The sequence below is a fragment of the Entelurus aequoreus genome, linkage group LG01, assembly GCF_033978785.1.
Source record: "Entelurus aequoreus isolate RoL-2023_Sb linkage group LG01, RoL_Eaeq_v1.1, whole genome shotgun sequence".
In the NCBI taxonomy this organism is placed as follows: domain Eukaryota; kingdom Metazoa; phylum Chordata; class Actinopteri; order Syngnathiformes; family Syngnathidae; genus Entelurus; species Entelurus aequoreus.
In genome coordinates, this window is record NC_084731.1 from 72,177,860 (window position 1) to 72,204,387 (window position 26,528).

Consider the following 26,528-nt stretch of genomic DNA (forward strand, 5'->3'; position numbering starts at 1 on the left):
AGCTCTCGCGATGTTTTAGAGACGCTGACGCATATTGTAATCTAGCCAACCCATGCAAAGTCTCGCGATAACCGATCCATGACTCTATAACCGATTCAGCTAGGAATTCATGGATTATTCGCATTGATTGAGGAGTCTGCTACCGATGCAATCTAATCGCTCACTTGTTGAACCGAATACTCGGTCGCATCGGTTTATCATTCACAACCCTAATAAATATATGTGGCATAAACATGTGTAGCATAAATATATGTATCATACATATATGTAGCATAAATATATGTAGCATACATATGTGGCATAAATATATGTAGCATACATATATGTAGCATAAATATATGTGGCATAAATATATGTACCATACATATATGTAGCATAAATATATGTGGCATAAATATATGTATCATAAATATATGTAGCATAAATATATGTGGCATAAATATATGTATCATTCATATTTGTAGCATAAATATATGTGTCATTCATATATGTAGCATAAACATATGTATCATTCATATATGTAGCATAAATACATGTAGCATAAATATATGTAGCATCCAGAGATGTAGCATAAATGTATGTGGCGTAAATATATGTAGCATAAATATATGTTGAATAAATATATGTGGCATTAATATATGTATATACATATATGTAGCATAAATATATGTATCAGACAGAGATGTAGCATAAATATATGTGGCGTAAATATATGTAGCATAAATGTATGTAGCATAGATATATGTAGCATAATATATGTAGCATAAATATATGTAGCAAGCTACTTTTGTGGACAATTCTCTGGGGATAGCTTTGCCTGTACCGTAGTTACATATAATGGAGAGAAACCAGTAATTTAGTTTCATTTAATGGAGAGTAACTAGTAGCTTAGCTACATTTATTGTAGAGTAACTAGTAGCTTAGTTGCATTTAATGGAGAGTAACTAGTAGCTTAGTTACATCTAATAGAGATGAACTAGTAGCTTAGTAACATTTGATGGATAGTAACTAGTAGTTTAGCTTCATATAATGGAGAGTAACTTGAAGTTTAGTTACATAAAATTAGAGTAACTAGTAGTTTAATTACATTTAATGGAGCAAAACTAGAGATGATAAATGCGTTAAAATGTAATATCGGAAATTATTGGTATCGTTTTTTTTATTATCGGTATCGGTTTTTTATTTTTTTTAATGAAATCAACATAAAAAACCCAAGATACACTTACAATTAGTGCACCAACCCAAAAAACCTCCCTCCCCCATTTACACTCATTTACACAAAAGGGTTGTTTCTTTCTGTTATTAATATTCTGGTTCCTACATTATATATCAATACAGTCTGCAAAGGATACAGTCCGTAAGCACACATGATTGTGCGTGCTGCTGGTCCACTAATAGTACACACCTTTAACAGTTAATTTGACTCATTTTCATTAAATACTAGTTTCTATGTAACTGTTTTTATATTGTTTTACTTTCTTTTTATTCAAGAAAATGTTTTTAATTTATTTATCTTATTATTATTATTATTATTTTTTTAAAAAGGACCTTATCTTCACCATACCTGGTTGTCCAAATTAGGCATAATAATGTGTTAATTCCACGACTGTATATATTGGTATCGGTTGATATCGGTATCGGTAATTAAGAGTTGGATAATATCGGAGTATCGGATATCGGCAAAAAAGCCATTGTCGGACATCCCTAAGCGAAACTAGTAGCTTAGTTCCATTTAATGGACAGTAACTAGTAGTTTAGTTACATTGAATGGACAGTAACTAGTCATTTAATTACATTTAATGGAGAGTAACTACTAGCTTATTTCTATTTAATCAATAGCATAGTTCCATTTAATGGAGATTAACTAGTAGCTTAGTTCCATTTAATGGAGATTAACTAGTAGCTTAGTTCCATTTAATGGAGCATAACTAATGGCTTAGTTACATTTAATGGAGAGTAACTAATGGCCTAGATACATTTAATAGATATTAACTAGTAGTTTAGCTACATTTAATGGAGAGTAACTAGTAACGTATTTCTATTTAATCAATAGCTTAGTTCCATTTAATGGAGATTAACTAGTAGCTTAGTTACTTTTAATGGAGAGTAACTAATAGCTTGGTTATATTTAATAGAGATTACTAGTTGTTTAGCTACATTTAATGGAGAGTAACTAATGGTGTAGTTCCATTTAATAGAGAGTAACTAGTAACTTAATTACATTTTCCAAGTAACTTGCCCATCACTGATGTGTTTATGTTTTAGCTAGCATATGCTAACATTAGCCTTGTTATAACATCATAAGTCAATGAGCATCCACACGCACACACACACACACACACACACACACACACACACACACACACACACACACACACACACACACACACACACACACACGCACACGCACACGCACACACACACAAATGTTAAGGACATCAAACAAATATTGGTAAAATCACATTCTCTGATGCCTAAAGAGCTGCACTAGTCATCTGAGAGCATGGTACTGATAAAGCATATTTGAAGCATGATACTGATAAAGCATGTTTGAAGTTTGATACTGATAAAGAATGATACTGATAAAGTGTGTTTGAAGCATGATACTGATAAAGAATGTCTAAAGCATATACCGATAAACAGGCGTGTGATTTTTCCGTCTAAAGTCGGAATTCCGTCTTTTTTAATCTCTGGGGGGAAAAAAATGATCTCCCGTTTTTCGGGGTTTTTTTCCGACCCTAAATCAAGATTCGAGACGTAGTTTATACTACGCCGTAGTTGATTGGTCGATATGTTCCTTGTGACCAATCAGGACATCTGTTATGAATGATGACGTTAATAACGTCTTCATACCGCCATTTTCCATATGTAAACGATGTCGGTTCTCGAGAGAAAGGACGCTTTACGAGTAAAAGAAATTGATAAACATGTCCAAAATAAGTTTCGATGGGACTGGATGGAAAGGGAAATCACTGATACTGTTGGGAAGAAGGAAGTTACGACTTTGTTCGGTGATTTTATTCGGAAAATCGATCGTCCCGGAAAGGTTTTGTGCACGTGGTGTCATGATAATATTGACTATGGATCACGAGGTTTCAAGGCTTTGGAAGTACATGCGAAATGCCAAAAACATATGAAACAACTTGAAGCAAGGAAAACGAACTTTTCACTAGCTGGTACTTTTGGATGTCAACCGAAAGTGAGCAAACCTTACGGACTTCATCCTTTGTTTACATCGAGAGGAAAGATCCACCCAAACAACCCACTTCAGTTGCAGACAGGGTTGTTAATAATGAGGTAAGCTAAAAAATATTTGCTTGCGAAATACGCATGTTTGTTTTAAATATTAACCAATTATTGCTTTGCGAAATATAAATGGGTTTTTCTAAAAATAAAAAGCCACGTGAAAATATATTATGAAATTACAGAAATTCAAAGAGTCGCATTATTGAATACAGTTAACAATTTATTTGAAATAAATTTGCATATAATACTATTTTATAATATTAAGTTCTTATGTAGTCTCTTGAAACTATTGTCAGTGGTGTAACAATCTTGAAGGTAAATATTTTCACACTTGTTTCATGCACTATGTCAGTGTCCTCACATTATTATTATTTCCTATATTCAAATATGAGTAAACAATACTAAACACGTTTAATTATTTTCATAAATTTATATCCTATTTTGGCGAAAAGAATGAAATGTTTACATTTGGTATTTTGTTAAATACATTTGCAAGGAAAGCTCATGTTAGGGCTGGGCTCTCCGAGAAAGCTAATGTGTGAAGTGAACTGAAGTAATGTGGTAATACTGTAAATAAACTGTAGATAATAACACTGATCAATGTGACACCTGTGGATGTGAAATGAACACAAGATGTAAATATTAGTGATTCATTAGGATAATTGGGTTATGTATGTTCTATTAATGATGTTTTCATGTCTTTAAACACTAAAATATTTTCTTCAAATGGTGCTGTCTTTGTTAATTTTAGCATGTTAAATTGGTGAAAAAACAGGAGCTTCGGGGGGCTTTGCCCCCCTTGTCCCCCCACCAGCCCACCAGGGCACTGGTGGGGGGACCTGGCTGGACCTGGCTGGGGGGCTTCGTCCCCCAGACCCCCGGAAATTTTTTCAGTCTTTTTCATTGTGGTCAAATCACATGCCTGGATAAAGCATGATACTGATAAACCATGTTTGAAGCATAATACTGATAAAGAAAGATACTGATGCATGATACTGATAAGCCTGATACTGATAAAGCATGTTAGAAGTATGATACTAATAAAGCATGTTTGAAAAATTATACTCATAAATCATGTTTGAAACATGATACTGATAAAGCATGATAGTGATAAAGCATGATAATGATAGTGATAAAGCCTGATACTGATAAAGCATGTTTGAAGTAGTGAAAAGTGATAGTGCATGATACTGATAGTGCATGATAGTGATGGTGCATGATAGTGATAGTGCAGGATAGTGATGGTGCAAGATACTTATAGTGCATGATAGTGATAGTGCAGGATAGGGATGGTGCAAGATACTGATAGTGCATGATAGTGATAGTGCATAAAAGTGATAGTGCATGTTACTGATAGTGCATAATAGTGATAATGCATGATACTGATGGTGCATGATAGTGATAAAGGATGATAGTGTATGATAGTGATGGTGCATGATAGTGATAGTGCAGGATAGTGATGGTGCATGATAGTGATAGTGCATGTTACTGATAGTGCATAATAGTGATAATGCATGATACTGATGGTGCATGATAGTGATAAAGGATGATAGTGTATGATAGTGATGGTGCATGATAGTGATAGTGTAGAATAGTGATGGTGCATGATAGTGATAAAGGATGATAGTGTGTGATAGTGCATGATAGTGATAGTGCAGGATAGTGATGGTGCATTATAGTGATAAAGGATGATAGTGCATGATAGTGATAGTGCAGGATACTGATAAAGGATTATAGTGCATGATAGTGATGGTGCATGATAGTGATGGTGCATGATAGTGATAGGGCATGATAGTGATGGTGCATGATAGTGATAGTGCATGATAGTGATAGTGCAGGATAGTGATGGTGCATGATAGTGATAGTGCAGGATAGTGATGGTGCATGATAGTGGTAGTGCATGATAGCGATAAAGGATGATAGTGATTAAGGATGATAGTGATAAAGCAGTAGTGATGACATAGGTGTGTTCCTCTCTCAGGGTGCCATGCAGTTTCTGATGAACTACCAGGCTGAGGACTTGGTAGTTGCCAAGATCAAGAGTGATGCTAGTCTGTTGTGGAGCGTCAGTCCTGCTAGTCGCCAGGACATGATCCAGGAACTAAGTACTTCTCCTCACGTCTACATCACGCTACGATGGACCCTCTACAGGTACTACACTACACCTGTGTACTATTAGTACATCACTACGAAGGGCCCTCTACAGGTACTACACTACACCTGTGTACTATTAGTACATCATGCTAAGATGGACCCTCTACAGGTGATACTACACTACATCTGTATACTATACTCTGTACTGTTAGTACATCACTACGATGGACGCTCTACAGGTACTACACCACACCTGTGTACTATTAGTACATCATGCTAAGATGGACCCTCTACATGTGGTACTACACTACATCTGTATACTATACTCTGTACTATTAGTACATCACTACGATGAACCATATACAGGTACTACACTACACCTGTGTACTATTAGTACATCACTACGATGGACCCTCTACAGGTACTACACCACACCTGTGTACTATTAGTACATCACGCTAAGATGGACCCTCTACAGGTACTACACTTGTGTACAATACTGTGTACTATCAGTACATCACACTATGATGGACCCTCTACAGGTGGTACTACACTACACCTGTGTACTATACGCTGTACTATTACTACATCACTACGATGGACCCTATACAGGTGGTACTACACACATATGTGTAGTAGTACTGTGTACAATACTGTGTACTATTAGTACATCACACTATGATGGACCCTCTACAGGTGGGACTCTACACCTCTGTGTACTAGTACTGTGTGCAATCTATAAAATACTGTGTACTATTAGTGTGTACAAAGTATAAGATAGTGTGTACTGTAAGTGTGTACAATCTACAAAATACTCTGTACTATTAGTGTGTACAACCTATAAAATACTCTGTACTATTAGTGTGTACAAGCTATAAAATATTGTGTACTATTAGTGTACAAAGTATAAAATGGTGTGAACTATTAGTGTGTACAAAGTATAAAATAGTGTGTACAAAGTATAAAATAGCGTGTACTATAAGTGTGTACAAAGTATAAAATAGCGTGTACTATAAGTGTGTACAAAGTATAAAATAGTGCGTACTATAAGTGTGTGCAAAGTGTAAAATAGTGTATACCATTAGTGTTTACAAAGTATAAAATAGTGTGTACAAAGTATAAAATAGTGTGTACAAAGTATAAAATAGAGTGTACTATAAGTATAAAATAGAGTGTACTATAAGTGTACAAAGTCAAGTAGTAATAATACTGACAGTCTATATGTTGACAAGCAGTAGGATCTTTTCTCACAAATATTTCCGCACAACTTCTCAGATGTGCTAAATGAAGACGCAAAATAGTCTCAGAACAATTTCAGTCTTGATAAATCACACTGCACCTGTTAAATCATTATATTTACTCCTATCAGTGTTGTGATTGTTAACATATCATCTGCATATTCATGAGGACACTCCTTATCCTGATCACTAAACAGACACAATCCTCTGCTCACTAGTTTGCACGTGTTTTAGTACACGCAAACCTTCAGTAGATCAGAGCCTGAGTGACATCCTGACTGTTGACAGGAACACTTCCATCTCCATGCATCCTAAGAGTGCAGGAGAACACACAGTCAAGTATGATGACCACACCTTGAAGGAAGGAATCCTGCGCATGCTCAAGGGCGACAGCAGCCAGCACGTGTGAGTCCATCTTTGATATCAACATTTGCACCATACTGCCCACGCACCATCTTTGATATCAACATCTGCACCGTACTGCCTACACACCATCTTTGATATCAACATCTGCACCATACTGCCCACACGCCATCTTTGATATCAACATCTGCATCATACTGCCCAAAGATATCAACATCTGCACCATACTTCCCAAAGACTATCTTTGATATAAACATCTGCACCATACTGCCCAAAGACCATCTTTTATATCAACATCTGCACCATACTTCCCAGAGACCATGTTTGATATCAACATCTGCATGAAACTTCCCAAAGACCATGTTTGATATCAACATCTGTACCATACTTCCCTAAGACCATGTTTGATATCAACATCTGCACCATACTTCCCAAAGACCATGTTTGATATCAACATCTGCACCATACTTCCCAGAGTTCATGTTTGATATCAACATCTGCACGATACTTCCCAAAGACCATCTTTGATATCAACATCTGCACGATACTTCCCAAAGACCATGTTTGATATTAACATCTGCACCATACTTCCAAAGGACCATGTTTGATATTAACATCTGCACGATACTTCCCAGAGACCATGTTTGATATCAACATCTGCATGATACTTCCCAGACCACGTTTGATATCAACATCTGCATGATACTTCCCAAAGACCATGTTTGATATCAACATCTGCACGTTACTTCCCAAAGACCATGTTTGATATCAACATCTGCACCATACTTCCCAAAGACCATGTTTGATATCAACATCTGCACCATACTTCCCAGAGACCATGTTTGATATCAACATCTGCACCATACTTCCCAAAGACCATCTTTGATATCAACATCTGCACCATACTTCCCAGAGACCATGTTTGATATCAACATCTGCATGATACTTCCCAGACCATGTTTGATATCAGCATCTGCATGATACTTCCCAAAGACCATGTTTGATATCAACATCTGCACGTTACTTCCCAAAGACCATGTTTGATATCAACATCTGCACCATACTTCCCAAAGACCATCTTTGATATCAACATCTGCACCATACTTCCCAGAGACCATGTTTGATATCAACATCTGCATGATACTTCCCAGACCACGTTTGATATCAGCATCTGCATGATACTTCCCAAAGACCATGTTTGATATCAACATCTGCACGTTACTTCCCAAAGACCATGTTTGATATCAACATCTGCACCATACTTCCCAAAGACCATGTTTGATATCAACATCTGCACCATACTTCCCAGAGACCATGTTTGATATCAACATCTGCACCATACTTCCCAAAGACCATCTTTGATATCAACATCTGCACCATACTTCCCAGAGACCATGTTTGATATCAACATCTGCATGATACCTCCCAGACCATGTTTGATATCAGCATCTGCATGATACTTCCCAAAGACCATGTTTGATATCAACATCTGCACGTTACTTCCCAAAGACCATGTTTGATATCAACATCTGCACCATACTTCCCAAAGACCATGTTTGATATCAACATCTGCACCATACTTCCCAGAGACCATGTTTGATATCAACATCTGCACCATACTTCACAAAGACCATCTTTGATATCAACAAATAGATGATGACCACTTCCTGTATCGCCAATTTAGGATGATCAACTCTCTGCTGCCAAAGTTCCTGAGGGGACCCAAAGGGGCGGAGTCCAAGATGGCCACCAGGATGGACGTGGGTCAGTGAAGATGGCGTCACACACATGAAACATTTATATAAGTGCATGATTCATCTTCCTATTGTGTTGTTATTGAACATCAAACTTCATACATTATACAATATTCATTAAACAATAAACATTATACATTAAACAATAAACATTATACATTATACACGACACAACATTCATTAAACATTATACATTAAACCAGGGGTGGCCAACCAGTCAGAGACTAAGAGCCACTTTTTTTTACTGTGTTACTGGAAAGAGCCACATTCTACACATGGGCACAAATGAACATCACCCCATCGCTTCTTCACTCTCTCACACACACACACACACACACACACACACACACACACACACACACACACACACACACACACGCGCGCACGCACATACCTCTGCTCAGCCAGATTTATTGCAAATGTCACACACCAACATGACTCCTACAGTACTGAGACCACCGGCCAGTTATTTTCAACAATTAACATTGTGTGCACTGTCTCACACACACAAACTCTCAGTTCAACCAAGTCCACAAACAAAAATATAATATATTTTCTCTTACTATGCATGTTGCTTAGTGGGACTTCTGGCATTTCTTGTGACGCTGAAGATTTGAAGCTTTGTAATGCGCTAATGACGCCTGACATATAAGGCAGACTGGCTTGCCATTACGTTCAACAAAAAAATATATACTCTCCCACTCTGTTAAAAATGTCCTGTGTTCTTCTTCATATTGTCGTTTTGCTGTGCTTTTTTCCCCTGCCATTTTGAGAGCGAACTTGTCACAAATTGTTTACTACTGTGATCTCACGCACATGCACATTTGACGTCACTCAAACCGGCTTCGGCTTCTTCTTCTTATGTTAGACTGACCATATGTCCTCTTTTCCCTGGACATGTCCTCTTTTGCGGGGCTGTCCGGGCGGGGATTCTTAAATGCCTCAAATGTCCGGCATTTTGAGTTAGGGTTGTGTGTATTTTCAATGTACGTCCAGGGTTAAGAACGGGTTAAAAACAAAACAAATTGTGGAGGTGAGCTCACACAGCAGCATTCGTGAGGGAGGGGCAGAGACAGAGCGCGAGAGAGTCGAGAGACAGACAGGACACAAGAGAGATATGTGGAGAGACAGACAGGACAAAAAAGAGAGAGATGCCGAAACGTAAATGCAACTTCACGGATGATTTGCGGAAAAGGTATCCGTGTTTTGGTCCTGGCCGTGACACATGGGAAGCAGAATGCACTGTGTGCAAAGCAGGAAGGTATATATCTGTGGCAAATAATGATCTACAAGCCCATATCGACACTACAACACTTTGATGAAGAATGTTTTATTGATGAAATATCCTGTTTAAATTGGAACGAGGTGTGCAGTGAGGAAGACCCTGAGGCTGCACTGGACTTATTTATGTTAATGTACATGAGTGTTGTGGACAAGCATGCCCCTTTGAAGAAGTTTTCTGTCAAAACTAAGTCTGCCCCATGGATTGATAATGGACTTAGAGGTTTAATGACAGAAAGAGACATGGCTAAAAAAGCCTCCGTCAACTCTGGTTTAATTGATGACAGGCATAAGTACTGTTCCTTAAGAAACCAGGTCACAAAGTTAAACAAACTGAAAAAAAGGGAATATTACAAACAGAGGTTATATGATGTGAGATATGATAGCAAAAACTTATGGAATGTTTTGAATGAAATCATGGGTAGAAAGAACAATGTCTGTACACCTTTTGTGGAATCAAATGGGTTGGTACTCACTAAGCCATGTGACATTGCCAATCATTTTAATAACTATTATGTTGACAAGGTATCTCAATTAAGGCATGGTATGCATATATCCAATAACAACAAATCAGCTGACCTCATTAGGAATATTATAATGGATAATAAGGACTGTGAATTCAATTTTCATCAGGTTGAAGTCAGTGAGGTTGAGAGGTTACTACACTCTCTTCCTGACAACAAAGTAGCTGGTGTAGACAACCTGGATAGTAAATTACTGAAAATGACTGCTGGTATCATATCAGTGCCTGTTTGTCATATTTTTAATAAATGTTTACAAGTGGGCCTGTGTCCAAAGATATGGAAGGTGGCTAAGGTTACTCCTCTACATAAGGATACCAAATTGGCTTTCAATGAGGGCAATTCTAGACCAATAAGCATCCTACCTGGGTTATGTAAAATACTGGAGAAATGTGTGTATGCACAAATTCAAGCTTACTTTCAATCAAATGGGCTAGCAACTGATTCTCAACATGCATATAGAACGGGCCACTCTACGTCCACGGCTCTTATACAAATGACGGACGATTGGCTTAATGCTATAGATAATTCTATGTTGGTTGGAGCTGTGCTGTTAGATTTTAGTGCTGCATTTGACATGATTGACCACTCTCTTTTAATTGAGAAACTTAAATGTTATGGTTTTAATACTTCAAGTTTAATGTGGATACAGAGTTATTTGTCCTCAAGATCACAACAGGTGTATCTTAATGGCAGCTTGTCTAATAGCAGAAGTTTGGATTGTGGTGTTCCACAGGGAAGTTGCCTAGGACCTTTACTTTTTTCTATATTCACCAATGATTTACCTTGGGCTACCGGGCGTGCAAGATTGGTTCTTTATGCTGATGATGCAACCTTATATCATGCTGCACCATCATGCAGTGTACTTAATGTAGTATTGAGTGAGGAACTAAAAGCTGTGCATGACTGGACAGTATGTAACAGACTTGTCCTTAACACCTCAAAAACAAAAAGTATTATATTGGGGACTAGGCAAGGGTTATCTTGTGACCCAAAGTTGGATTTGAGGCTAGGTATTTCAACAGTTCAACAGGTCAGAAGTGCCAAGCTCCTTGGAGTGATGCTGGACTGCACTCTATCCTGGTCAAATCATATCAGTGATATAGTTACAAAGATGGGAAGGGCTGTTGGTATTTCCAGGAAATGTGCTGGTTTTGCTGATCCACCTCTTCTTTGTCAAATTGTTAAGAGTTTAGTCTTGTGTCATATTGACTATTGTTCTACAGTCTGGGCGTCTGCTGCAAGTGGTGAGATCAGTAAGCTCCAGATTGTCCAGAATAGGGCAGCGAGGCTGGTTCTTGGTTGTTCACTAAGAACCAATGTGAACCAAATGCATGCTTCTCTTTCCTGGCTAACAGTGCAGAACAAGTTGTTGGCTAATACTCTTATATTGTTCAAATCAGTAACCGGTAGTAAAACTCCTGCTTTTCTCATGGCCCAAATAGTTCACAGTAGCACTATACATAATCACAATACCAGGGCATCCAGTGAGGGGCATTTTGTACTCCCTCGTCCCAGGAAGAATGCTTTGCGGAAATCTTTTATTTATAGATCTTTATCGCTCTGGAATAACCTGCCTCGAATTCTCACCAGCATTGAAAGTAAACAGGTTTTTAAAAAGAGAGTAATATTTTATCTGAGTTTTTAAATTAGTTTGCTCATTGATGATTTGTTTGTTATATTTATATGGTAATTATTATTCTGTGACTGTAAATTGTTTGCTTGTTTTTTTATTGATGCTTTTATTTTTTTTCTGTATTGTGTAGTTATAATTATATGCTTTTACTTGTAATTGTATTGAATTGTGGACCCCAGGAAGACTAGTGGGTTGTTGAGGCAACCAGCTAATGGGGATCCTTAATAAAAATCAAATAAAAATCAAAATCAAAGCACAAAACAGCTGTGCAGGGCAAGAGCTGGTCTGCTGTGATGTGTTGAAATATAATTTACTTGTTTTGAGACATTATTTATGTTTACATTGTATACAAGAGGTTATTTGGAATATTTCTACCTCTGCACTTTTTCTAAAACAGTGAATGTTACAGAATATAAGTGTGACTTATTTTGTTATACTGTCAAGCAGTGTTGGCGTTACCGCACTTTGTGTGTCTTTTTACGCATTGAAATCAGAAAGGACGCGCAATTCCTGAAGCCCGCGTGTCACCCGGATGCGGATTTTTTTTTTTTACCTACCGCCCGGTTTGCTTGTTTTTTTTATTGAATCGATTATCGCTTTCCGACAGTGTTTTCTTTTGTTTAAATTTGCCGGGTCAAATTTCCGTCCCCGTTTATTGCGTTTTTATTTGTCATAAATTTTGATTCGCCAAAAGTTTTATCAATGACAAATACTGCCTCAGTTTGCACTCAGACAAGTTTACCGCGAAGGGCTGTCAAAATAAAGACTTGATGGTAAACACTAAGGCACTAATAGAGTTGTTACACCCTTCTTGCTTCCGGCTCCCAGACCGTAGTCCTTCCAGGGCCGATGTACTTCGGGGGTAACACCCTTCACTTTACCCGGCAGTGGGTCTTTACAGCTCCGGACTCGAGGGTGAATGACGATTTGTTGCAACTTTGTGACTTTATTGGTGTCTTGCACGCAGCCATCCACCAAGCTACTAGCACCTGCACACACTCAGTGTTACCGCTCCCTCACCTCTCTCGCCCACCCACTCACTGACGTCACTGACCTCACATGCTGTCATATCTTAAAGGGCCACACACACACATACACTACTCTCATAACAGAGTTAAGAGCCGCATGAGGCTCGCGAGCTGGCCAGGCCTGCATTAAACAATAAACATTATACATGATACAATATTCATTAAACATTATACATTAAACAATAAACATTATACATGATACAATATTCATTAAACAATAAACATTATACATGATACAATATTCATTAAACAATAAACATTATACAATATTCATTAAACATTATGCATGATGCATTAAACATTATACATTAAACAATAAACATTATACATGATACAATATTCATTAAACAATAAACATTATACATGATACAATATTCATTAAACAATAAACATTATACATGATACAATATTCATTAAACATTATGCATGATGCATTAAACATTATACATTAACCAATAAACATTATATAGTGTACATTACTTTTTAAACATTATTGGATAAACATTAAATATTAAAACGATACATTAAACATTATACACTAAATACGATACATGATACATTAAATATAGATTAAGCATTATACATGATACATTAAACAACATTATATGTTAAACATTATACGATAAATATTAAGTATTAAAACGATACATTAAACATTATACACTAAATATTATACATGATACATTAAATATAGATTAAGCATTATACATGATACATTAAACAACATTATATATTATATGTTAATCATTATACAGGATATATTACACATTATACATTAAACAATAAACATATATGTTAAACACTGTACAGGATATATTAAACATAGTTTATACATTAAACATTATGCATGTTACATTAAACATTATACATGTTACATTAAACATACATGGTATATCAAACATTTTACATCAAATATACATGATACATATTAAACTTTACACATTAAACATACAAGATACATTATATATAAACATTATACAATAAACATCATACATTACATATTAAAATTATACATCAAACATTAAACATGATACATTACACATTCAACTTTACACATTAAACATAGATACATTAAAGATTATATATAAATGTTATACATTAAACATCAAACATTATACATTACATATTAAGCATTATACATGCATGATACATTAAACATTATATATAAATGTTATACATCAAACATTATACATTACATATTAAACATACATGATGCATTAAACATTTATTATACATGGTGCATTATAACAATACATTATAATAATTAACATTAAGCATTATACATGAAACATTATACATAATACATCAAAATAATGCATCATACACTACACACAATACATATATATTAAAGATGATACATTTACATGACACATCAAACATACATGATACAATAGACATTATACATTAAAAATAATATGTAATACAGTAAATATTAAGCAATATACATGGTACATTAAATGTTATACACGATAAACATTAAACATGATACATTAACATAAAAATGTGATACATTAAACATTATACACGATGCATTAAACATGATATTTTACTTAAGAGTTTTTAATCACAAACTGAAAGTAAAACATTACAAAATGTTTCTGTCTGACTTTGACAATTAAATATTATTTTTATTAAACTTCATTTAAATTAAGCATGCAAATAATTTACTCTTATTTCTATATATTTTGTATACATTATTTGTATGTGTTATCATGAATAATTATTATTAAGTGTGATCATCAATATTTCAAATCTGATCGTTTAACATCACATATTTTTATGCAATTTGTGTTCATGAAGTTTTATCATTCACATACATGAAGTATTATCATTCACACATTGACATACATGAAGTATTATCATTCACATATTGACATACATGAAGTATTATCATTCACATACATGATGTATTATCATTCACATATTGAAATACATGAAGTATAATCACTCACATACATGAAGTATTATCATTCACATATTGACATACATTAAGTATTATCATTCACATATTGACATATATGAAGTATTATCATTCACATACATGAAGTATTATCATTCACATATTGACATACAGAAGTATTATCATTCACATACATGAAGTATTATCATTCACATATTGACATACACGAAGTATTATCATTCGCATATTGACATACAGAAGTATTATCATTCACATATTGACATACATGAAGTATTATCATTCACATACATGAAGTATTATCATTCACATATTGACATATATGAAGTATTATCATTCACATACATGAAGTATTATCATTCACATATTGACATACATGACGTATTATCATTCACATACATGAAGTATTATCATTCACATATTGACATATATTAAGTATTATCATTCACATACATGAAGTATTATCATTCACATATTGACATACATGAAGTATTATCATTCACATACATGAAGTATTATCATTCACACATTGACATACATGAAGTATTATCATTTACATACATGAAGTATTATCATTCACACATTGACATACATGAAGTATTATCATTCACATACATGAAGTATTATCATTCACATATTGACATACATGAAGTATGATCATTCCTGTATGTGAATGATAATACTTATTTTATTATCATTCACATACATGAAGTATATCATTCACATATTGACATACATGAAGTATTATCATTCACATACATGTATTATCATTCACACATTGACATACATCAATCAATCAATCAATCAATCAATCAATGTTTATTTATATAGCCCTAAATCACAAAAGTCTCAAAGGGCTGCACAAGCCACAACGACATCCTCGGCACAGAGCCCACACAAGGGACGTCGATGTGAATGACTATGAGAAACCTTGGAGGGGACCGCATATGTGGGTAACCCCCCCTCGAAGTACAGTCCCAAGTGGATCCACATAACAGTGAGAGTCCAGTCCATAGTGGGGCCAGCAGGAGACCATCTCGAGCGGAGACAGGTCAGTAGCGCAGAGACGTCCCCAACCGATGCACAGGCGAGCGGTCCACCCCGGGTCCCAACTCTGGACAGCCAGCATCTCATCCATGGTCACCGGAACCGGAATAACCCGGCGAGGGGGCAAAGGAGAAAAGAAAACAGCAGATCAACTGGTCTAAAAAAAGGGGTTCTATTTAAAGGCTAGAGTATACAAATGAGTTTTAAGATGGGACTTAAGTGCTTCTACTGAGGTAGCATCTCTAACTTTTACCGGGAGGGCATTCCATAGTACTGGAGCCCGAACAGAAAACGCTCTATAGCCCGCAGACTTTTTTGGGGCTCTGGGAATCACTAATAAGACGGAGTTCTTTGAACGCAGATTTCTTGCCGGGACATATGGTACAATACAATCAGCAAGATAGGCAGGAGCTAGACCGTGTAGTATTTTATACGTAAGTAGTAAAACCTTAAAGTCGCATTTTAAGTGCACAGGAATCCAGTGCAGGTGAGCCAGTATAGGCGTAATATGATCAAACTTTCTTGTTCTTTTCAAAAGTCTAGCAGCCGCATTTTGTACCAACTGTAATCTTTTAATGCTAGACATAGGGAGACCTGAAAATAATACGTTACAGTAATCGAGACGAGACGTAACGAACGCATGAATAATGATCTCAGCGTCGCTAGTGGACAAAATGGAACGTATTTTAGCGATATTACGGAGATGAAAGAAGGCCGTTTTAGTAACACTCTTAATGTGTGACTCAAACGAGAGAGTTGGGTCGAAAATAATACCCAGATTCTTTACCGAGTCGGCTTGTGTAATTGTTTGGTTGTCAAATGTTAAAGTGGTATTATTATTGAGCAGGACCGATAATCAGCATTTCCGTTTTCTTAGCGTTGAGTTGCAAAAAGTTAGCGGACATCCATTGTTTAATTTCATTAAGACACGCCTCCAGCTGACTACAATCCGGCGTGTTGGTCAGCTTTAGGGGCATGTAGAGTTGAGTGTCATCAGCATAACAGTGAAAGCTAACACCGTATTTGCGTATGATGTCACCTAGCGGCAGCATGTAAATACTAAAGAGTGCAGGGCCAAGAACCGAACCCTGGGGGACTCCGCACGTTACCTTGACATAGTCCGAGGTCACATTGTTATGGGAGACACACTGCATCCTGTCAGTAAGATAAGAGTTAAACCAAGACAAGGCTAAGTCTGACATACTAATACGTGTTTTGATACGCTCTAATAAAATATTATGATCAACAGTATCGAAAGCAGCGCTAAGATCAAGAAGCAGCAACATAGATGACGCATCAGAATCCATGGTTAGCAATAGATCATTAGTCATTTTTGCGAGGGCTGTCTCCGTAGAGTGATTTGCCCTGAAACCGGATTGAAAAGGTTCACAGAGATTGTTAGTCACTAAGTGTTCATTTAGCTGCTGTGCAACAATTTTTTTGAGGATTTTCGAGATAAACGGAAGGTGGGACACCGGCCGGTAGTTTACCATGAGGTCAGGATCGAGGTTAGGTCTTTTGAGTAGAGGATGAATAACCGCTTTTTTGAATGCTAGGGGAACAGTGCCAGAGGAAAGTGATAAGTTTATAATATTTAACACTGATGGACCTAATAATACAAAAAGCTCCTTGATAAGTTTTCCAGGAAATGGGTCAAGTAAACATGTTGTTTGTTTTGTCCCATTTACACATCTTAACAATTCCGCTAATGTTATTTCATCAAAGAGAGAGAAACTATTTTGGAGGGCGGTATCAGTCGTATATACAGTCGTATCTGTGTTAATAGAACCCAGTTGTAGCTGGGATGCATTGTCTTTAATCTCCTTTCTAATGACTTCAATTTTCTTATTAAAGAAATTCATAAAGTCATCTGCCGAGTGGGTGGAGCTACTGGGAGGAGTCCCTTGTTGGGTTAGCGATGCTACTGTACTGAGCAAAAATTTAGGATCATTTTTGTTGAGGTGGATGAGATTTGAGTAATATTTAGCTTTAGCTAAGGTAAGCATGCGTTTATAAGTTATTAAACTATCACTCCATGCTTGATGGAAAACCTCAAGTTTCGTCGCACGCCATTTACGTTCCAGCTTTCTACATGATAATTTATGGGCTTTAGTTTCTTCTGTAAACCATGGGGTACGCCTTTTAGGGGCCCTTTTTAGCTTTAGCGGTGCTACACTATCAATGGTGTCGCGCAGGGCGTCGTTAAAGTTGTTAGTGAGGTTATCAATAGAGCCGACATAATTTGGGAATGGTGCTATTACCGAAGGGAGTAGGCCAACAAGAGTCGTCGTTGTGGCAGCATTAATGTTGCGGCTGCTATAGTAGTTATTATTATTATTAGTTTGTTGACAATGAGTCAGAAATTCGAATTTTATAAGGTAATGATCGGACATTACTTTAGTATACGGGAGTATCGTAACTTTGGAGGTGGTGACACCCCTGACAAGCACTAGATCTATCGTATTACCGTTGCGATGCGTGGGTTCATTTATTATTTGTGTAAGACCACAGCTATCAATTATAGTCATGAAGTATTATCATTCACACATTGACATACATGAAGTATTATCATTCACATATTGACATACATGAAGTATTATCATTCCCACATTGACATACTTCATGTATGTGAATGATAATACTTCATGTATTATCATTCACATACATGAAGTATTATCATTCACATATTGACATACATGAAGTATTATCATTCACATACATGAAGTATTATGATTCACATATTGACATGAATGTACTTTGATGTACTTGGAAGTATTTTGAAATACTTGAATGTACTTTGAAATACTTTAATGTATTTTGATGTACTTTGATGTATTTGAATTTACGTTCTACAAACTTGAAAGTACTTTGAAATACTTGAATGTATTTTGATATACTTGAATGTACTTCGATAAACTTAAATGTACTTTGATATACTTTTAAATGCACTTTAGAATACTTGAAAGTACTTTAAAATACTTGAAAGTACTTTAAAATACTTGAAAGTACTTTGATATACCTGAATGTACTTTAAAATAAGTGAAAGTACTTTGAACTTCTTGAAAGTACTTTTATAAACTTGAATGTACTTTGATATACCTAATGTGCTTTAAAATATGTGAAAGTACTTTGAACTACTTGAAAGTACTTTGAAATACTTGAATGTACTTTAAAATGTGAAAGTACTTTGAACTTCTTGAAAGTACTTTAAAATACTTGAATGTAATTTGAACTACGTGAAAGTACTTTATAATACTTAAATATACTTTGAACTACTTGAAAGTACTTTGAAATACTTACATAGATAGATAGTACTTTATTGATTCCTTCAGGAAAATTAAAAAAATCTAGTTAAAGTACTTAGTACTACTACTTCCTTGCAGGGCCGACAGAGCGTCCAGAAGTCCTGTCCTTCTTCAGACCTTTGACCTTGTCACTGCAGAAGGTCAACAGCTCCTCCCAGCAGGAAGCTGACCAATGGTGGCATCTGCAGGAGTGCCCGCCCCCTCCCCTCTCGTCCAATCACAAGTGTCGCAGCATCGAGATCACAGTCTTCAACGACAAGGTTAGCCCCGCATCTCTGGGCTTCCTGGCTGGACACGGGTAGGTCACATGACAGCTCTCGCCTCATATAAAAGATCTTTGACTCGGGCTTTTACATTTAGTCAGCAGAGCTCTCGCCTCATATAGAGGATCTTTGACTAGCGTTTTTACATTTAGTCAGCAGAACTCTCGCCTCATATAGAGGATCTTTGACTAGGGTTTTTACATTTAGTCAGCAGAACTCTCGCCTCATATAGAGGATCTTTGACTAGGGATTTTACAGTAAGTCAGTAGAACTCTCGCCTCATATAGAGGATCTTTGACTAACGTTTTTACATTTAGTCAGCAGAGCTCTCGCCTCATATAGAGGATCTTTGACTAGGGTTTTTACATTTAGTCAGCAGAGCTCTCGCCTCATATAGAGGATCTTTGACTCTGGTTTTTACAGTAAAACATTGAAGTGCTTCTGTCATCTACTGTATAAGAAAATAATGAGTCATATGTTGACTAGACAGATATTGGTCGAGGGCCAATCCCAGCTGACTCTCTAACCCCTCCCCCAGCATCGTGGGTCTCTACATGTCGGTGGTCTTGGTCATCGGTAAATTTGTGCGAGAGTTCTTCAACGGCATCTCCCGCTCCATCATGTTTGAGGAGCTGCCGTGTGTGGACCGTGTCCTCAAGCTGTGCACAGACATCTTTGTGGTGCGCGAGACGGGCGAGATGGAGCTGGAACACACGCTCTTTGAGAAGCTCATCTTCCTCTACCGCTCGCCAGAGACCATGATCAAGATGACCAGAGAAAAGGACAGCTAGCAAGCTACACCACACAAACGTCCAATTGTCTCCCTTTCTTCAACTCTTTGCCTTACGTGTTACTAACATGTTACAGATTAATTACATGTTACTAACTTGTTACATGTTATGTTACTAACCTGTAATTTACGTCTTACTAACCAGTAACTGTGTTACTATATTGTTAGTTTAATGTATCGTGTTAATTTTTTTTGTTACTAGCAGGTAACGTGTTACTAATCTGTAACTAACGCATTACCATCTTGTTAGTGTCATATTGCTAACCTGTTACATGTTGCTAATGTGGTACTAACATGTTTGTTTAATGTTCCTAACATGTAGCTAACTTGTAACAACCCTTTTAGTTACATGTTACTAACCAATAACTTACATGTTAATATCTGTTAGTTTCATGTTACAAACCTGATACTGTTACTAAAATTAACTTGGCACTAACGTGCTACTATCTTGTTGGTTTCATATCACTAATGCTTTACTAACATGTTAGTTTAATGTTATTAACATGTAACTGTGTTACTAATGTTACTTACCAGTTAGTTCTGTTAAACTGTTAGTTGTTTCATGTTGCTAACCTGTTACCAGCGTAGTTTCATGTTTATAACCATGACTAACATGTTATTACCTGTAACTTGTTAGTTTCACGTTACTAACCTTTTACTTTCAAGTTACTAACCTGCTCGTTCTGTTAGCCTGTTAGTTCCATGTAACTAATGAGTTACATTTGTTTCATGTTAATAACTTGTAACTTAAGTGTTACTAACCTGTTAATTCCATGTTACATGATACTAACCTGTTACTAACATGACTAAGTCATTGCATGTGTGTGTAATTAGGATGCACTTCCTAATTAGAGGTCATGTTGCGTGTAATACTTGACTGCAACCAGCAGAGGCGCTGTGATGTTTGCTATCTGAACGAGTCCACCATCATTACTCTTTTCTTCCATTTCAGTTGAATAATAAAACTTAATGATCCATGTTCCCCGTCTACTGGGTCATTTTTGTCACGATATTTGGATTAAAAACACTTCTTTGATTTCAGCAACCTCGTTAGGCCACTAAATATTGAATAACATTGAGCATTTAAATCAAATGACAATGAAATATGAGTCATGAAAACATTTGGAAGAATGTTGCAATAAGATGCAAGATTATATTTCATAAGGACTGTATTGATGTTTTTCCCTTTGTTAAAACCCTCCAGTGTTGTAATCAATGTTTTAATTGATATAGTGATTATTTCTTCTTTTCATCTACTTAAACTCATTTTCAATCAAATCTATTAGGCAAATGCTTATATAACATTTCTGTCAAGGTGTGTCAAATAGCAACAATAGAAGAAAAGTACTTTGCCATTCATCTACTTTAATGACAACTAAGGGACAGGAAATAGAAAGGTCAGCTGACGCTCACAGGACAGGAAGTAGGCAGACGTCACATCCTGCACACACAAACAAACAATATTGGTGTAAATTAGATTGTTCCGATCTACATTTTATCGTATAACCCAGTTGACAAAACAACAGTTGGAGTGTACTTCCATGATGTTTTGTTGACACAACAACAGTTGGAGTGTACTTCCATGATGTTTTGTTGACACAACAACAGTTGCCGTGCACTTCCATTATGTTTCGTTGACAAAACCGTTGGAGTGTACTTCCATGATGTTTTGTTGACACAACAACAGTTGGCGTGCACTTACATGATGTTTCGTTGACAAAACAACGGTTGGAGTGTACTTACATCAGGGGTTCCCAAACTACGGCCCGCGGGCCCGGCGTCCAAAATCAGGCCCGCGGGAAGTCCCAAGTATTAAAAAAATAAAATAAAAATTAAAACATTTTTTTTCCTGTCTTTTCTTATCCACTTTGTACCGCTTGCTACTCACGGTGTCTCCTAGCCGCTCAGGCAAATGATATTGTCTAAAAATGCATTTTCTCATCGATAACGTGACATCATCGCGCGCGCGGAAAGTGCGCTATATATATATATATATATACATATATATATATATATACATATATATATACATATATATATATACACATATATATATATATATATATATACATATATATATACATATATATATATACACATATATATATATATACACATATACATATATATATACATATATATATATACACATATATACATATATATATATACACATATATATATATATACACATATACATATATATATACATATATATATATACACATATATATATATATATATATATATATATATATATACACATATATATATATATATATATATATATATATATACATATATATATATATATATGTGTATATATATATATATATATATACACATATATATATATATATATATATATATATATATGTGTATATATATATATATATATATACACATATATATATATATATATATATATACACATATATATATATATATATATATATATATACACATATATATATATATATATATATATATACACATATATATATATATATACACATATATATATATATATATATATATATATATATATATATATATATATATATATATATATATATATATATATACACATATATATATATATCCATCCATCCATCTTCTTCCGCTTATCCGAGGTCGGGTTACGGGGGCAGCAGCCTAAGCAGGGAAGCCCAGACTTCCCTCTCCCCAGCCAATTCGTCCAGCTCTTCCCGGGGGATCCCGAGGCTTTCCCAGGCCAGCCGGGAGATATAGTCTTCCCAACGTGTCCTGGGTCTTCCCCGTGGCCTCCTACCGGTCGGACGAACCCTAAACACCTCCCTAGGGAGGCGTTCGGGTGGCATCCTGACCAGATGCCCGAACCACCTCATCTGGCTCCTCTCGATGTAGAGGAGCAGCGGCTTTACTTTGAGCCCCTCCCGGATGGCAGAGCTTCTCACCTTATCTCTAAGAGAGAGCCCCGCCACCCGGCGGAGGAAACTCATTTCGGCCGCTTGTACCCGTGATCTTGTCCTTTCGGTCATAACCCAAAGCATGACCATAGGTGAGGATGGGAACGTAGATCGACCGGTAAATTGAGAGCTCTGCCTTCCGGCTCAGCTCCTTCTTCACCACAACGGATCGATACAGCGTCCGCATTACTGAAGACGCCGCACCGATCCACCTGTCGATCTCACGATCCACTCTTCCCTCACTCGTGAACAAGACTCCGAGGTACTTGAAACTCCTCCACTTGGGGCAGGGTCTCCTCCACAACCCGGAGATGGCACTCCACCCTTTTCCGGGCGAGAACCATGGACTCGGACTTGGAGGTGCTGATTCTCATCCCAGTCGCTTCACACTCGGCTGCGAACCGATCCAGTGAGAGCTGAAGATCCCGGCCAGATGAAGCCATCAGGACCACATCATCTGCAAAAAGCAGAGACCTAATCCTGCAGCCACCAAACCAGATCCCCTCAACGCCCTGACTGCGCCTAGAAATTCTGTCCATAAAAGTTATGAACAGAATCTGTGACAAAGGGCAGCCTTGGCGGAGTCCAACCCTCACTGGAAACGTGTCCGACTTACTGCCGGCAATGCGGACTAAGCTCTGACACTGATCATACAGTGAGCGGACCGCCACAATCAGACAGTCCGATACCCCATACTCTCTGAGCACTCCCCACAGGACTTACCGAGGGACACGGTCGAATGCCTTCTCCAAGTCCACAAAGCACATGTAGACTGGTTGGGCAAACTCCCATGCACCCTCAAGGACCCTGCCGAGAGTATAGAGCTGGTCCACAGTTCCACGACGAAAACCACACTGTTCCTCCTGAATCCGAGGTTCGACTATCCGGCGTAGCCTCCTCTCCAGTACACCTGAATAGACCTTACCTGTATATATATATATACAGCCAGGCCCCCGGCCAAATTGTTTTAACCCAATGCGGCCCCCGAGTCAAAAAGTTTGGGGACCCCTGACTTACATGATGTTTTGTTGACAAAACAACAGCTGGAGTGTACTTACATGACGTTTTGTTGACAAAACAACAGCTGGAGTGTACTTACATGATGTTTTGGGTTTGACGACTTTGACGCTGGCCTCTGCGGCCTTCATCGCTTCACTCTGGGCCTGCGGCTTGAGGGCAGCCCGCACGGCGCCTGCGCAGATGGCCGAGAAGCGAATGTAGCTGCAAAACAACACTCTGTTAGCAGCATGCTAAAGGACAAATATTAAATGACCGCCTTTACTAACTAAGCATGGAACTTTTGACGGCGGCATGTTAGCGGGAATAAGCAGCATTGTTAGCGGGAATAAAGCAGCGTCAAAAGTACAAACAATAAATGACGAAAGTGCGGCTAGGGTGACTAGCATTAGCATTAGCTACCCAGCACTGCTTCGTCTAAGTTGTACGACATAAGACCAACTCAACACTTTTTCATTGAGAAAGTAGACGATTTCACATAATAAAGTGGTGATATTTAACAGTATTTATCCTTATTCACCTCAGTCCTGCTTGTCTCCAGTAAGCAACCATCTTGTCAGCCTCAAGGACAGGTCGGATGTGTGCCTGGTGACGTCATTTACAAGCGCCGAGCTATTTATTTTTATTTATTTATTTATTTTTGTGTATGTTTGGATTTTTTATTTTAAGCAAACATTCGTTTAGTGTATATTTTTTTACTAGTACGCAAGCTATTCGTTTTGGACAAAACATTAATAAAACATTCAACTATGATCACAGCAGGTAATATTGCAAGCCTAGGAAGTGACGTGTTTTTCGCGCATGCGTGGTGGACCGATGGGATAGGTTTTTTTAAATTTTATTTCGATAACATTAAACAATTAAAATAACGACAACCAAATAGTTTGTAACACACAAACGTAAAGGACAAACAAATAGCAGCAAAAAAAAAGAAACATGCGCGAGGGATGACACTAGAATAAAACAAAAGTAAATACTTTTATTTAATTTTCAGGCCGTTCATTTCTATTTTATTTGATGGTGATCGTTTTTATGATTATTTTTAGAACGTAAGAGGTGAGCATGGCCTTTTTGACATTTGGTTTACAAAAAGACACGCCCCTTGAAGACGCGCCCACCGGGGCAGTAACAACGCGAGTGGACGCTTGATATGTGACGTCATCCAATATCGTCGGATGTAACGCAATGATGCAACGCAGGAATATTAATATGATGTTGTTGGCTAAGTTTTACATTCATAAATGTAAGTTTCTCAATACCCGGCCTGTTTTTATCCAAAAAAATAGTGCTCGATACCGTGGTAGAGCGTAATATGTATGTGTGGGGAAAAAAATCACAAGACTATTTCATCTCTGAGATGAAATAGTCTTGTGATTTTTTTCCCACACATACATATATATATATATATATATATATATATATATATATATATATATATATATATATATATATATATATATATATATATATATATATATATATATATATATATATATATATATATATATATATATATATATATATATATATATAATAATAATAATAATGGATTAGATTTATATAGCGCTTTTCTAGACACTCAAAGCGCTTCACAGAGAAGTGAGAACCCATCATTCATATTTACAACTCATTCATTCATCATTCATTCTCCGGTGTGAGCGGCACCGGGGGCAAGGGTGAAGTGTCCTGCCCAAGGACACAACGGCAGCGATTTTGGATGGTAAGAGGCGGGGAGCGAACCTGCAACCCTCAGGTTTCTGGCACGTATATATATATATATATATATATATATATATATATATATATATATATATATATATATATATATATATATATATATATATATATATATATATATATATATATATATATATATATATACATATATATATATATATATATATATATATATATATATATATATATATATATATATATATATATATATATATATATATATATATATATATATATATATATATATATATATATATATAGTATTCTATTTTAGTTACTTTATTGAGTTTACAACCCCCTAGTGCTGTTTTGTACTGTTTTTGTACTTATTTTGAATATTGT

The 26,528-nt window shown here is 36.4% G+C and overlaps 2 protein-coding genes across 2 annotated transcripts in view; one reads left to right on the forward strand and one right to left on the reverse strand.

Moving 5' to 3' along the window:
- si:dkey-11f4.7 (piezo-type mechanosensitive ion channel component 2) overlaps positions 1-21,455 on the forward strand; it is a 237,469-nt gene extending 216,014 nt beyond the window's left edge. The window contains exons 59-63 of the mRNA XM_062057601.1: positions 5,228-5,397; positions 6,867-6,983; positions 8,626-8,705; positions 19,510-19,729; positions 20,233-21,455. Of these exons, the coding sequence (XP_061913585.1) occupies positions 5,228-5,397; positions 6,867-6,983; positions 8,626-8,705; positions 19,510-19,729; positions 20,233-20,485 (840 nt within the window). The 3' untranslated portion in view covers positions 20,486-21,455. The remainder of the gene's footprint in view (positions 1-5,227; positions 5,398-6,866; positions 6,984-8,625; positions 8,706-19,509; positions 19,730-20,232) is intronic.
- A 377-nt stretch (positions 21,456-21,832) lies between these two features.
- atp5f1e (ATP synthase F1 subunit epsilon) lies at positions 21,833-25,129 on the reverse strand. The gene is made up of 3 exons (XM_062032081.1): positions 24,970-25,129; positions 24,532-24,653; positions 21,833-21,925 (listed from the first exon to the last, which is right to left on the reverse strand). Coding segments are annotated over exons 1-3 (156 nt in total). The 5' UTR covers positions 25,002-25,129; the 3' UTR covers positions 21,833-21,923.
- Between the last annotated feature and the right edge of the window lie 1,399 nt (positions 25,130-26,528).